Source organism: Emys orbicularis, chromosome 17 (genome assembly GCF_028017835.1).
Source record: "Emys orbicularis isolate rEmyOrb1 chromosome 17, rEmyOrb1.hap1, whole genome shotgun sequence".
Lineage (NCBI taxonomy): Eukaryota > Metazoa > Chordata > Testudines > Emydidae > Emys > Emys orbicularis.
In genome coordinates this window covers 4,306,183-4,322,633 of record NC_088699.1, presented here as the reverse complement: position 1 = coordinate 4,322,633, position 16,451 = coordinate 4,306,183, and the positions used below count along the sequence as shown (strand labels likewise).

General features: G+C 36.5%; 1 protein-coding gene across 1 annotated transcript; it reads right to left on the bottom strand.

Moving 5' to 3' along the window:
* Positions 1-938: 938 nt before the first annotated feature.
* Positions 939-10,349, bottom strand: SPATA22 (spermatogenesis associated 22). The gene is made up of 8 exons (XM_065418552.1): positions 10,307-10,349; positions 9,731-9,859; positions 8,028-8,088; positions 7,788-7,883; positions 5,790-6,147; positions 4,043-4,172; positions 2,252-2,349; positions 939-1,130 (listed from the first exon to the last, which is right to left on the bottom strand). Exons 1-8 carry the CDS (start codon positions 10,347-10,349, stop codon positions 939-941), a joined length of 1,107 nt encoding a protein of 368 aa, XP_065274624.1.
* Between the last annotated feature and the right edge of the window lie 6,102 nt (positions 10,350-16,451).

Below are 16,451 nucleotides of genomic sequence, written 5' to 3'. Positions count from 1 at the left end.
GAAAATGGTATGAGGATCCTGTAGATCATTTGGGTGAACAGGTTCCCCTCAGAGTGGGCAGTGTATTCAGCCCTACACCCTCAGACATTTTGAGATCCTTTACAAGCTAAGACCATCTATGGAGAGGCCCTATACTTCAGAGGGCACTCTCTCCAGCTCCCCGTGATTCTCCCCTACTCCTTTCCCCTTAACGGGCTAAGGCTAAATTATTAACTCTTCAATGGATTGTCTGTGGGGTTGGTGGAAGGCGGGATGGACATCTCCCAGTTCAGCCTTCTATGGGCCATACAGCTGTACCCTCAATGTTAGACAAAAGGGGTGGGAAACTGTGCTATGAATGGGATGCTCCCTCCACCTTCCATGATAACACTGCAAAATCCATTCATTGTTTACATTCAGGGTACATGAGTTTAGCTAAAAGTTGAGTCTGTATAAATTCATGTATTTGTAACCAAAATGTAATACAGGCAGTCCTCGACTTTATGATGTTCAAGTTACGAAGAACTGCACTTACGACGCTTCTACATGGACACCCCGATTCGACTTAGGACTATAGGTTTCGAGTTTACGATGCTCGGTCCCGCAGTGAAGTAGATTGCGGTTCCGAGTTCCGACTTACAACACAATTGTAAGGAACCAGTTGTGTCGTAAGTCCGAGGACTGCCTGTATTTTGATCCATATTCCTTCAGTAAAATCTAACAAACCACACAACAAAAAATCTAGCACAGTAAACAAAGAAATATAATGGTAGAAACAAACCGGAACAATTTTATTTTAATTTTTACATAACACATACTATAATTGTGCTTTCAAGTATTTAATAAAAGAATACTTTTAATATGAGCTTTTGTAAATGCTCAAGATGTGCAGCCTTTATGCTTATTGATCAACAGGAGTGTGATCTCAACTTTAAATTATTGCTTAAATAAACATTACTTTAAACTTCATTCATTGTTTTCACACATTCTCTCATCTCGACATCTGAAGTTTTAACAAATTCTTGGAAAGTTCTTTGTTCTACAACAGTTGCAGGTCTTACAGACACACACTTGAAGATGTTCCTTTTTGTGTCATAGTTTCCCATGCACCTGTGGACTCGACCTCTAATTAGTCTTGGAAGCTCCCGATCCTATTTCAAAAGCATAATAATCAAAAGGTTAAAATTAATTCCCTTTTCTGACATGAACTAAGCTCTTCAAAATGTCTGAAGAATAATAGTGTTCGGAGGCTAGGTAATGTTTGTGGGCTATGTCAGCTCTACAGTCCCTTGCAGTTCTTGACCCTCTCTGGCAGCATGACTGCACAGGAGCTACACCACAAGAACTTCTTCTTTTGTCAATTGCTGTCCCTACAACTCTTAGGAAAAGTGGTTCCATTACAAGAAGGGAGCTGCGGAAAATAGTATGTTCTGAGGGAAGTTGCCAAGTACCACGAAGCTAGATGAAAAGATGTCTTAACAGTGAACAGAAATGGGAGATACTGGGTTTTCACTGACAAAAGACCCACAAAAACTTTGGCCCAAGTCTACCCTGAAGTATGCACAAATTACCTTAAAAAAATTAATCAACAAATTGAGGTAACAGAAAACTTCCTGCTATAAGTCCTTTGTGAGAAGAATTGAACTTTGGCCAAATTATATACATAAAACTCCTCTGGGTACAAAGAGGATTTTCCTACATCTGCAGCTAGCCATAGATAGAAGGCAATTATGCAAGCCCAGAACTGCATGGCCCTTTTATAGCCTCATTTCTGAATGGTCAGTGCTATTAAGGCATGCTCATGCAATCCAAACAGGTACACCTTTTCTAGAGGACTGCCAAAGCTCAGTAGCACCAAGGGGTTGGTGTGTGTAAACTACAAATAAAAATATGCAGAGCACACCTTGAAAAAAAGTGAACTTTGCCCCATAACTTCTCTGCTTTATAGTTGTTTCCCTCCAAAATCCCAATCCAGCTTTCCACAACCTAAACAAACTCTTCTCAAATTTAATTTGATCTGAGAAAGCCCCAAGACATTTGCACAAACATTTCTCAACAAGTTTTGGCAAAACGGGTTTGGGCTTGCCTGAACTGCAACTGTATTTACTGCCACAGACCCAATAAGCAGTTTGTTCACTTTGTATGGAAAGTGAACAATATAGCTTTTAACTTTATTTTATACATTAGAAGTTAGTGTTAACAGAATACATGTTATTAACCTCCTAACTGCACCACGTATAGTATATTCTGTATAAACATAGAAAATACTTACAATTTCATAAAATACACATGGCAGACTCTCCTTTCCATCTCTCAAGATAAAACTTTTTGCTCCATATGCTCCAGGTGTGACTGCAGAATCAAGTGTGCCTAAACAATATGTCAAGAAGTAAACGAGGATGTAAACATGAGAGCACTATTAAAGCCTGTGATCTACAAATATTAAGTGACATTAATATTCAATAGACAAAAATACTAAGCAACATACTGATGTCAGTCTTCTAACTAGCAGTTTCCACTGACATCAGTGGGAATTCTACTGCAAATTAAGGGCTATATATGGCACACTAATAGTAAATTCACATATTTTGTCTCTGTGAAGTAGGTGAAAAACTGTACTTTTCATAAGCATGATTATAAACTGATTAGCTCCCTAGGTACTGGTGCACGAGAGATCCAGTTTTTCTTAAAGCTGTACTTACTCATATATGCAAATCAATTCTAAACCATTAAAATTTTTAACCAACATTTCCAATGTAAAAGAGTCCATGAGTTCATGTTACATTTGGTATCCCCAGCCACCCCAACTCTTAAAACAATTGGTCATCTCCAGCTTCCTTTGTCAAATTCTATTTTTAGGTAACGTCAATAAAAGTGAAAAGTGAAATAGGTTGTAAAAATAATTCAAATTCAGAAGAACTCCAGGTTTTGACTGATTCCCAAGTTAATTCTATTAAAAAGTTATTGCAGAACTCTGGTACCCTTGCTAGCTGGATTTTTCATTGCAAATTTTCTTTCTGTTTCTTAGCTTCAATAATGTCTCAAGCTTTAATTATTTTAATTCTATAAAAAATGTAATAATCCTGAAAAATAGAAAGAAAGTCTGCTACTACACTCTTAACTGATGTTGTGATGGCTTTTTATATAGTGTGGATTAGTCTCTTGGGTATATGAAGAATGTAGGTTGTACTCATCCTTTTATCAAAGAGTTCAGATGTTATAGACAAAGTCCAAGCCTCACCAATAAAATTCTTCATCAGTTTTCTAAGTACAGACAGATTTTAGATAGTGGGCACAGTTAATCAAATCAGCCACAGAGAGATGTAAAGAGGACTTTCTTGTGTCAGCTAAACCCATTGCTGCTGGAGGGAAATTCATCCCTTTGGGATTCATGTAGTGTTTTCACCTCTGCTGTGTGTAAGGGTTCCTTCAAATGAGAGAGGCAATTTTAATTTGTATCACATCCCATGAGAATTCTACCAAAAGGAACTTCTTCAGAGAGCTATATCAGCAGACTCTCTAGCCACCGTGGCCATCTCCCCTTTTCAGCCAGCTCACTTTTGATGATGTGCTGTCCTCTATACCTTTACCTTTGTACCCACCTTTTAAGTGGAGTTGTGGCTGCTTTGCACAATGCTACCAAATCCTGAGTAGAGTTTTCATCCCCTGGAAACTCCACACCTCTTTTTATCAGCCTAAGTCACTGATTAAATTAGCACAATTCATTTTATACTGCCCTTGAACCTTGGCTAGAAAATATAACAGAAATCAAGACAATAGTAGAAATATTAAGATGGGGAGAGTTTAAATATTGTAGGGTGATACTTTTCCTTTTGCCATGCTCATATTTTGGTGATCTTTGATATATGGACAATTGTCCGGATATGAAATTAATTGGAGGCTCCTGTCAATATTAAAAGGAAAATGGGTCAAATATTAATCAAAATTTGAGAACTGGTTCTTTAAATATTTTGACTATTGTTGCTCTATAGTAAAAACTGCATTGTCTTTTTGGGACTGACCCACCAATATTCTTAACTATAGCATAAACTACTATACATACCTAACACTTCAAATAATAGTGCAGTTTTATAAGTATACTGGCTCCAATGCTTCATACTTTCAATGACTGCACTTATAATTCGCAGAGAATTGTCTTTTTCTTTAAGTTTTAATTGATATGCTGGAACTTTCTTTCAGGGAAAGATGAGAACTCAAGTTAAATAGAGACCTTTACAGTCTTTAAAGTCAGATAGACAGTTACACATTGTTCTTATGTTAATTATCCAGTATTTAAAATGAACACATTACTTAATTTATTTAGATTACTAAAACACCAATAAACCACTGTCCAATATAACTTGTTTTATGATATCACAAAAATCACACAATAGACTACTGTTTCTGTTCAAATAAATAAGTACCCCTATTCAAAACAATGGTCACACAACCCTCCTTCACACCCACACCCATGCAAAAGGCATTTCATAAAATGAAGATTTTATTTAGGAATTGGACTTTCTAACGTGTCTAAATGACTTCAGAACACAAGTCCCAAAATCTGCACTAATTGGAGAGAATAAGTAGGACTTGACAAAATCCCATGGATATGCACCAGACCACTGATTTGAGTCCAGCCAAGTGGAAAACAATCGCTGGCAAGACAAAGAAATAATATAAACATGCTTGAAACATACAAATTTGTGCCACCTATTTCATACTGAGTAGCAGATAGAAACAAAGTCATGACTAGCAGTTGTCTAAAACATACACAAATAAACTAATAAATAATGAACAGCTATTTTGTTTCTGATTTATACTGTACTACCTTGTGAGTCAACATTGACCAAATAGATAATTATCATTCCTTTGTGAATGCTGGGCATGGCATGGGGGTACAGAGAAAAAGAAAGATATATCTTTAGGTACGATGGGATTTTTGTTGTTAAAAACATAAGCAATGGAAACATTGTTTAGTCTAAATTTGTGCTATTTTTTACAGGGAAATTGCATTTAGCAAATTAAAAAAGAAATGCAAGAGTGAGGGATGCACCAAATGTAAATAGAGGTTTAAAGAACAGAAGAATAGATTAAAATCAGTCAGAATTTCTATTTCTATTAACAAGCTGCATTAACAAGAGCTATGAAGTATGCCAACAGATTTGAAAAAGGTTTTGTAAATGCATAAGAACAGTAAACTAGAGTACAATACTCATAAAGAGATATATTTGTTCTCCTTACAGAAAATAACTTCAACTACAGAAACTAGGAGACAAAGCCAGTTTTTCTAAAAGCAGAGCAACTCTTTACCATTCAACAAACAGCTGAAGAATAAGAACCACTATATACCACTATACTGCATTCCTCACAACATATGACTTGAAGAAGCATAATTTTATTTCACTAGTAAAAATTATTTCAATAAATTACATTAAAGTGAGGGCATGTCTTCCTTTAACACAATTCAAAAATGTTGCTGCCAACATTTCACCAAAATTTCCTGGGACATATCTAAGAAAAGGCCAGGACTCTGAGCAGGAGGCTGACCAAGGTGTGTGTGTGCTCATAGGGCGTAGTGGTAATTGTTTGCGAATGTTTGGAAATTTTAGGTTACTTTAATATGAAAATCTTAATTCCAAGGTTTCCCAAAGTTGAATTAATGGAGGCCTCCCAAAGCTAGAATTCATGGTGGCTTCATCTTCCCTCAAACAACTTTCCCTCCCCCAACAGGCATCTGTCCCCTTATTATTTTCTCGGGAAATGTCCTGAGGCCTGTAATTTCTTCCCCTTCCTACTCCCCAAAATTTTACCTGAATCATTTTGTCTTCTGGAACATGATCAAATTGTTTTTCATTAACTTTATTTTGTTGAATATTATGTTTAAATTTATATGCTGGACTATGATCCTGTAGACTTCTTGATGTGGTGCTGGATATAACTGGCCATTGTGCTTTGGATGAACATATTTGTCCTGTTACAGTTGTCTCAATATGCTGTGATGCCTTATGATGCTCAGGTAGTTTGTGCTGCTGAACAGTTCTCAGACTATTTGAGATATTCTCAAACTTTCGAATGATTCCACTATCAGATATCAAATTGATTCTGCTACTTGGCGACATATGCTCATTTCTGTTCCAAACTTTAGCATTGGTATTCTTTTCTTCTGCTCTGCAGTGCAACATTATATATGATTCAATATCACAATACCTATTGAAATATTGACCTGCATATTCAAAATGTATATAAGTGCATTCCATAGATTATTCTGTGACCTTTTTAAAAAAACACCCTGTATTTCTTTAAGCCCAGATAAAGTACTTAAACATGTGCTTAACTTCATCCTTAGTCAAGATAGTGATTAAGTATGTGGTTAATTTTACACATGTGCTTAACTCCCATTAACTTCAATGGGTTTTAAACATGTGCTTAACTGATGTCCTGAACAGGGATGCTTTCCTGAATCAGGGCCTTAAAATGATTTTCTCAAATTCAATACACTGTAAATGCAAGTTCTCCAAATTATAGAAAATAATTCCTTTGTGAACCCTCATCCCAGGGTCACTGCTCAAAAATTCCTCCTACAATTGGCTGTAAGGCTGGCCTTATGATTTCAGGACCTTACACTTCATAAAGAAAGCCAATTAACTGCTTCCACCTCCAGTCCTGCCACTGGAGGTGAAGTTAGGGAGGTCTTGTCAGAAAGATATTTACTCTCCCACTGATTTTGCAGCTGGAAATAGAAAGAGATAACTATCCTGTGGATGGGAGTGTTTCCATGGGATGTGGGGCCTCCAAAAAAGCACAGCCCCAAGCAACCACTTGCCTGGATTGTAATAAGGCTCAATACTGACTTTTCAGTTAAGATTCAAGTTTGCTTAAACTTTTTTCTGTATAAATAATGAGCAATAATTGCCCTCCTTCACAACCACACCTCCCAATTTACTCAGTATGAGTTCATCACATGAGGCTATATCAGACAACCAAATTTTAAGCAGAATTCAGCATGGCTAAAAAGTTTTGCTTGAAAATTCATGGCACGATATGGCCTATGGCATGGAGGCAGGAACAAACCCTTCCATGTGTGCAGTATATGTTTTGAGATTCTAACAACAAATTGTGTTTATTTGTACCATTTATCAATTCACATGGGTAGGTGAATTAAAGAATCCAGATTTTGCAACTGAATATTATTTTTTGAAATCATATCTGAAATTAGAAGAAACAAATTGGACTCTGGAATTCTTCCTAATTCTTCCAGAAGTTCTACTGGCTTGCTATTGATCACCTTTCATTTCTAAGGCATTTATTTATGTAGTTCCTGATTCAGCAAATAGACAATGTTTTGCTGAATTTAAACCATTGAAATAAAAATGCAAATTTAGTTTGAAAGTATACAAAATTTGCAGTATACATAGCTGGTCATCGTGCCCAAAGAGGCTAATATACCATTAGAAATAAATTATTAGTTAAAAGATAAATTAGATAAGCAACATTGCCAACTCAGAGTTGTCTGAAAGGGAAATTTTCATTGATTATTAGAGTGCTGCCTGTGTAAAGACTGCAGGATTAGGCTTTTACGCCTGATCCAAAGTGCACTGCAGCCAAAGGAAAGATTTACATTGATTTCAGTGGACATTGGCTCAGAACTAGAATATAGGTTGGGGAGCATGGCAATGATCTGAGATTCAGAAAGTTTCTTTTGGATGTTATAAGAACATGGAAACATATCAGAAATATCAGATTTACTTTCATATAAGAATAAGTATTTTTCTATTTAATGATAATAAGAAATTCTAAATTTTACCAACCTCAAAATATTCAGGTTCTTTCCAGTATTTGATATATGAGGCTTTGATGTGTTTTGTTGTTTCAACAGGGAAGGAGCCATAGAAGGTTCTATTTGGCTTTCAAAGAAACATTTTAAATGTTAGAATGACAGAGTAGCAGCCTGATTATAGGTTAAACATGTAAATTGTATTTTATGAAATAATTAAATGAATAAGTCACTAAAAGCAAACTAGAAGGCAAAAAAGTTTGGTTCTACATACCCACTGTTCGTTGTTTTCTGTAGTTGAGCCAGCTCTGGCTTTGCAACTTCCCACCCTAATTCTTAAAAGACAAAGGATGGCATATGGATAAAAACTGAAAATACGTGTATGTACTAAATATACTTAGGCCCTCTCCTGCAAAGAGTTATGTATGTGCTTTGTGCATCATAAGAAACCAAATGCCACCCACACCCACCTGCCTCAACAGGTGGGGGAAAGTGATGGAGCTGGTGGGGAAAGGGACAGTCCCAGCAGTAAGGGAGGGAGACACTTGCTGAAGGACACCAGGTACCTCCTCCTGTGCTCATGCCCTACTGGAGTCTTTGGTACCCCTTGGCCAGTTGGAGGGGAGGGACACCGACTGGCTCACATCCCCCAGCTTCAGGGATATAACAGGGAGGATGAGCCACGTGAAGCCTCTTTTGGCTCCATTCCAGCAGCCTCATCCTGAACTAAGGAATCCAGCCTGACAGATGCTGTGGGTCTCACCAGTTGCCCATTTGGGGTCAGGAAGTAATTTTTTCTCTCATAAGGGTCAATTGCCAGAGGCACAGAGAGCTTTTTAGCCTTCCTCGTAGTACCTCCAAGCCACAGTAAATTAGGCAGAAATGCACTTAGTATCTAACAGAGATACTTGGTGGAGTTGCTAATTCAACACAACATGCAGACGGTTTCCAGTGCCATTAAAAGGATAAAATAAGGGTTCCAAGAGGTAAAAGACATGGGATTTTGCTGATGGGCGTTGGGCTCATGGGATAGGGTCAGACGTTGTGGCTCATGTGGGTGGAGGCCCTCGCCCTTCTGCACTCTCTGTCCCCTTGATGGAGGGGTCGGATTGGTAGGGTCTCAGAGCAAGATGAGTCATGGTGGGGGAGGGAAGGTAGGCCGAGGAAAGCGTAACCCAAGTTATGGCTTATTTGGTAGGAGCCTGTAACCCCCACACTGGAACCACTTAAAATGCCTAGTATATGAGAATATGGGTGATGGGTGGGTAGCACACCTCCCCTGTGTTTAAGTTTAATAAAATGTTTCACCCGGCCATTTAAAATCCATCCATGTGACTGTCTTCATTTCACTTCTGTGTGGGGGATTTGGTTGATTGATATTACACAACTTTTTTCAAAAGTGAGTTTTAATTAACCTTTTTTTCTAACTGATGTTTAAGCTACCAGTTTTAGAACTGTCTGTAGTAAGCACAAAGAAATTTTTATTTTAAGCAGTAATTGTATGGATAACAATGATGACAATAAATAATCCTGGCAGAATTCTATGTCAGAGCCTTTTAAAAACACAGTATTGGGGACAGATTATTTCTCTTTTATAAGACTACAATAGCACACTATAAATGTTCCATCCTGTAACAAGGACCTTGAATTTCTATTGAAACCACCCAACACCAAAAGGTCACCATTTCAAGGAGCATTTAAATGCCAACATGCTACTTCATTCTCTAAAACAGAAAAAAGTCAACTTTCCTGCAAGCACACATTAAAAGGGCTTAATTATACAGAGGAGAAAGAAACTTACTGTGGGACAGAAAAGAATAGAACATATTTTTCTTTCACAAAATGAATTTTTCTACAGAAAACTTAAAGCTTGCTTGTGAGCTCTAGATAAAGATGGCTAAAACTTTAAAAAAATGTTGTTATAAAGTTAAAATTAAAATTGCCTTAAATGCTGTGGTTTTTTTAAATCTTATTTACCAGTTGTTCTAGCAGAAAAGTCATAACTATGAGTCACAGTGCTGGTACTTGGCTCATTTTTAAGTGGATTTGAAGTGAGCGGCTGTCTGGTTCTTTTTTTCTGATTGAACAGTGGTACAGGTAGACAACCTAAATATAAATTAAAATAACTGTATCATATACTGTTGGAAAGCCATGAAATCCTTCTGGCTAAGGGACACACAATTTACATTTTCCATTCGTAAAATGGGTAAATGATAATTACTTAATTAACATTTCTATCCATTATTATTATCTTTATTTATTTATTTTATATCACCTGAAGGTGTGGTACTTCATAAGGAAGACAAGGGAAGAGTTTACAATCTAAAACCCCAGTCCTGCAAACACTTGCACATGTGCTAAACTCTTCACTCTCTGAATGGTTCCACTGAGTTCAACATTACCACTATGACCTCAACCCTCCAGTAAGGTACATATTTAGTGGAACTCTATTTGAGCACAGGGGACTGGCTTAGTAGGAAGTGTTTGCAGAATTGAGTAAATACATTGATAAAATGATTTTCAAATTGTACAGTAATAAAAAGTAATTGATACCTGCTGTGCTACGAGATGAACTGTCACTTAAATTTCTCTTCATTTCTTTCACAATATCCAAATATCCAATAATTTATTCACTATTCCAAATTCTCCATGTGAAAGTTATATTTCAATTAAATCTGCCTGTAGGAAAAAAAAACTAATTCACATTATAAATATAACTAAAGTACATGCAGCTTTTCATCAGCTTCACTTCATTATTTGTGTAACAGTTTATATATATCAATTTAGGCACATTCTTAACTTTACTTGTGTGAGTAGTCTTATTGATTTCTGTGGTACCATTAATGTGCATAAAATTATACCACATGAGTAAGACTTTCCAGGATCAGGACCCCAGTTATTACATTTTTGAAGTAAAATAAAATATTTTGCATAGTTACATCTATTTTGGTCCAGGTTTATTTTTAATAAATTTAAACGTTCTAAAAAATCTTCCCCTTTGAAATGAAAACAAACGATAACTTTCAATTCAAAGGGTAATTTTGTATAAGTCCCTGAAAATAGGGAATTAAAATGAAAGTGATGACTTAACCATAACTTTAACATTGTTATAAAGTGTGGTGCTATAATAAACCCTGAAAAGTTAATTATCAAAATGGAATGCCTGATGGTTAAGAATAAGAACTGAAGGTTTAACTATTTTATGAAAAATAGTGCCACTGCACCCATTGCACACGATATGAAAATGAAAGAGATAAATTTGCTGTTCTAAATAATACTGTATAGGCCCCAAACCTTTAAACACTTCCCTTTTGCAGCAGGTATTTGATATGACCAGAATCCATCATTATAAACTGGAGATTCTGTGGGAAGAATTAACAGAAATTAACTTTTAAAGTACATTCACATTTGACAAACATGAATTTTTATTTGCCATGCTTCCTTTCTGAGTAATCCATGACAGTATTATAAGTAGAAACAGTGAATATTTTATTCCTAGACCACACAGTTTGAGCTGCTATTCCATGTACATCATTTCACTTTAAATGTTTAAATGGCTTTAATCCCATCTGGCCTGGTGTCATATATTTGTGCACATAAAATCACTATAACAGAGTAATTACATTTTGCTCATTTCTAGATGTGATAGTTACATGAATTTTGTAAAACTTTTGTAAAATGATATGCAATTGTGGTACTATATAAGCAGTGTTGCCAACTTTCTTCATTTTATTGTGAGTCTTGAGATATTGGGTGTTTTTATTGAAGCTTCACCTACTGGAATCAAGAGAATGCATGAGAATCACAGCTTTCATTAAATAAATAAATAAAAGTATGTTTCTAGCCCTGGGTGCAGAGAAAAGCTTGAAAAAGTGAAGCAAGTCCTATATACCTTAAAGTCTCAGAAATCTAAAGAAAAATAAAAAGAACCCCAAATTTATTATTTTTTAATCTTATTATTTTTAACCAATATTGTCATTTTGGGGGTCCTGACTCATAATTTTTTAATGTTTGAATTTACGGTTGCCATATCTGAGATACAAAAAAAGAGGACTTCCATAAAACTGGACAGCTGACAGTGTTTACTGAGTACCCTTACAGATTTCCCAGGACAGCTACCTCAAAAAAGTTATGATCCTGGGAAAACCTGGACAGGTAGCAATGCTACTTGCAGTTGACCGTATTGTATAGGGTCTGATCCAGCAAAAAAATATTCTTGTGTGTTTATAGAATGGAGACCTTAATGATTACTAAAATTAATAATAATAATCATCACAATTACTTGCCCGGATTCTTAGCATATAAAATGCTGAAAATACTTATGTACATGCTTAACTATGATTTGTGTAATGTCTTTCATGTTTGTAGGCTCAGAGCCCACCTACCTAATACATAAGATAGACAGACTATATATATATAGCTAATTTATAATCTAGTTTATGCCATGGACATCAATGACAGATGCACATGCATAAATTAGGGCAGAATTTGGCCCTGAGGTCTGTAACAGTTTGTATTTCAAACACTTTTTGGTGGTTCCATAACCCATCAATGAAAATAAATGTGTGAGATTTGTAAAATGAAGCAAAATAAAAAGCATACATCCTGTAATTTAATGTTATGGCCTCGGATCTTGCTGTGCTGTGTGTGATTTTACAGTGACTTTTATTTCCTTGAAGTTGAGGTAAAAACGTGTCCACTGCTAACGACTGAGGGACAAGCCCGTGACAGGACAAGCAGCTGAGGAGAAACTGGGGTAAAACCCGTCCCAGGGCTTAGGAAAGCGGGAAAACCCAGCTCCAGGATCAGGGTCTAAGCAGCTGGGCTGAAACTCTGCCCAGAGCTAGTGCACGGGGCTGAGCGAAGGCTGATATCAAGCCCGCCAAAAATCAACGGCTGGAACAAGCGGTTACTCCAGCGCGAGGGGGAGGCGGGAAAGCGCAGTCCCAGCGCTCCATTCCGCCGTGCTCGCTCCTTCTCTGCACAGCTTGGGAGTGGGGGAGACTGAGGAGGGTGAATGTGTGTGTGAAGGGTAGGGGGCTGTGTCAGGCACAGAGGATAGGAGGCACACAGCCCCATGGGGAGAGCACAAGCTAAGTAGGGAGATTGGTTGCACAAAAAGAATAAACTTATTTCCCTTTGGATTTTATTGCATCTGGGCTTGCCTAGGGGGCGCCAGAAGCCCAACAGAAACATGCAATAAATCCCCCTGAACTCGAACTAAACTGTATAAACTTATCCCCGTTCTCCAGCCTGTGACAGGCTTTCCCCTCAACAATCAGCTCTGGGCTGGATTTCACCCAAGCTTCTTTTCCCCCTTTATCCTTTATGAGTGGCTTTTTCTTCAGCCATTAGTTCTGGGCAGGCTTTTACCTCTGCAAGAAAAAATATTATGAAAATAAATAAAGTACCTGGGAACCTCACAATTAAAACAATCACACCCAGCTAAAATAATGTAGATGTGTGTGTTTTTTAGAACTGCCCTTACCCTAAGCTCTGGGTGTTTTGCAAGATAGACAAATAGTATTTCATTAAAAAAATTTAAAAGATGTATAGTGCACTTAATAGGGCTACCAATTAAATATAAATGAAGGATTCATTTTTTTGGCGGTGAAAAAGTCCAGGTGCCCCAGTTGTCTGGATAGGAAAAACATACCCAGTCTTTACAGTTACAGATATTATTAGTCCGATCATCTTCATTGTAATTTATTTAAGTGTAGAAGATCCACTCAGCAGCCTAGTGCAGTAATTACTAGTTCACAGAGGGGATACGAGCTAAAGTAGCGGGGTTTTGTGCCTTGCTCCTAGTCTGGCATGAGTTGTGTGCATTGCAGAGGAGTCACTCTCCTCCCCTAGGGAAGGAGCCCTCATTGTTTAAGTGGGGCAACGCTCTGTTCCTGTCTTTAAAGCAGTGCTGATAGGGGCAGCTCTAAGCACTATGATGCTTTAAGCAAGTTGGCAAATATCAATTCCTACCAGGCTGCACTGACCTATACAAGTAGTTACTGAACATTTTGCTTTCAGGGGCAACTATCTGTTACAGTGGTAGATGCAGCCCTACGTTAATATTCTTTGGAGGCAGTCAAGTTCAGCTTTCAGTCTTTAGGGCAGCCGGTCACTCCAACAGAGAGCATTGTGGGGGAGAATACACAGAAGAACCTCTATAAAATGGTTTAGACTAAATAGCTTTATTATCATTAGTAATAACTTTTCAAAGTCCTCCCAACCCTGCTCTTCAGGCTTTTGTACTGCCGCACAAATAAGAAAGCAATCATTACAGAATGCAAAAACAAAACAGCCCTAAAATGATATTGAAGAAGCCAAAATAAGTGCCTGAATAATTTTCCAGGGATACAAATATAGATGTTGGTGCACAACACAGTAATAACGGATTACATTGTTGTCAGCATCTTAACTCAGAAGAATGAAAACTCTTTAAATGTTTCTTTTTAATTTATGACCACAAATTCACTAGAGTTAGTACTGGGAAACCAGGAGTTAAACATTCTTCGGAAGTTAACTTGCTTTAAGGGTATAAAAGAAGCTTCCATGGCTTTAGTCCTAAACTCATGTTTGGAAATGCACTGTATCTTTTCTATTAAAGCTCTTCTTCTGAGACAAACTTCTTGCAAGTTAAATGAGGTAAGTGTATAAACAATTGCTGTGTTTCACTCTACCTCTTGCAAGGAATTATAAACATCATACATTCAAAAATAAAAGAGAAACTGTGTTTACTAGCACTGTGTATTTGCATTTTAGTTTACTTTCCAAAGTGCTGCACTGTTTAAATTCTATAAACAAGATTCAAAGTGTGAGTCATTTGTTCAGTCACTGTGTAAGTAATAACTTTGGAACCATGACCAAAAGCAATGGGGTCAAAGAATGATACAAAACAGTCTTTTGGTGTAAAATATAACTATTCTAGTTTAATATATTATTTACTACAGTTATCTTTCTTGAAACTATGTGACAAGTTACTAAAGTGAAGAAATAATACCATTAGGTGTCTGAATAAACATAGTCTATCCAGATTAGTTCACTACAAGGTTTAGTAAATCAGTATGCATAGGCTGAAATTTGAAGTGTAAATTTTATTATGTGAGTACACTTCCAGTAGATTTAATCATGATGTATGAATCCTGTGTTCAGCTTTCTTTTCTTATATCTATAACATATCAAATCGGTCTTAAAAAACCTTTCTCACATAGCAGTGAGGTTTCTGGATGATTGAAATATAAATCCTATATAAATTCTAACAGAAAGAAAGCGAATTTTGACAAAAATTATATTTTATATGCTTGAAATGTAGAGTTCATTTGTATCTCTGTGGTGTGCAGTGAGTCATTACAGAGTTGTAATTACAATTAGTACAGATTACTCTTGCCTATAAAAAAGGTGTTTTTTCCTGCTGTGACCTTTTATTCTCCAAGTTATAATATTGTATGGTAAAAGCCTTTAGGAAAGGATGTGTGAAATGTTCACAATAAGGTGGGTTCTGGATAGTCTAGACTTGTAGAAGACCTTATATAATGGCTTGGGATTGCAGGTATAATGCTGGCCATAAAACATTGCCAGGATGCCATAGAACATATGTGACTGCTGCATAGTCTAATTTTCCTCTTTAAAAGTCCTTTGTGAATGGTAGTTATGGTGTATGTATTGGGATTATGGAACAATTCTGAAGTTGGAAAAAGGCAGGTTCTTGACCTCTGAAGTTTCTGAGAGGCAAGTACAACTATTTGATCTTATGTCAGCTACATCCATCTATTTTTTGTATCATTAGAATCATAGAAGTTAGAAATGTAAAACACCAATTAGATAATCTGCACTGGCACAGAGGTCCAGGCTAACAGATCCCATTGCAACATTGGGGCCAAGAATATTACACTATGATGTGAATATATTGAATTTTAATTTTTAATTAAGCCCCCTGCAGTCATTGTTCATTAGTTAAGTATGATAAAACTGTCATATATATATATATATACACATATACACACACACACACACACACACACACATATACATACACAAACAATAAACACACTTCAAGAAATCCAGCTATACTTGGATACCAACATTTCTTTGGTAGTTGACAGTAATGAGCTTTCAGCATTTTGTCTATCACAATACCTAAGATGTGAAATCATAACGTCATATTTTGTTGTGTATTTTTGCTTACTTTAAACCCATTTCTCTATTACATATTGTACTGGCTATGTGATATAAAACACACAAGAAGTGATGCACAAATATACCTGGTACATCCAATTTGAAGTGCTAGCATTCTGTGGATTTTCAATGTAGAATGTGAACATTATTTTAAAGTACAAATTAAAAATTATATTGTTTTTCATTAGTATAGTATTTGATTATACACTGTATAACATTACAGACTGAGTACAGGAGTTAGTGATTGAACTATATGACTGTATCTTTAGCTGATTTATACATATTATGATCCAAATATGGTAAAAAGGGCAGGGCTTGGGAAGGAGGAGTGTCAGTTTAGCAACACCCATGTATTGCAACAGAAAACTCGTAAGACTTGTTAGAGAAATGTTAATACAGTTCAGTTAACATCTGGTCTAGACAGATCAAAAAGTCAAACATTTTCTGTCCTTTCTTAGGAACAAATGTTTTACTTTGCTATTATTTTCTGTTTTGATTGCAGCAATCATTAAAGCAGCTTAATAGA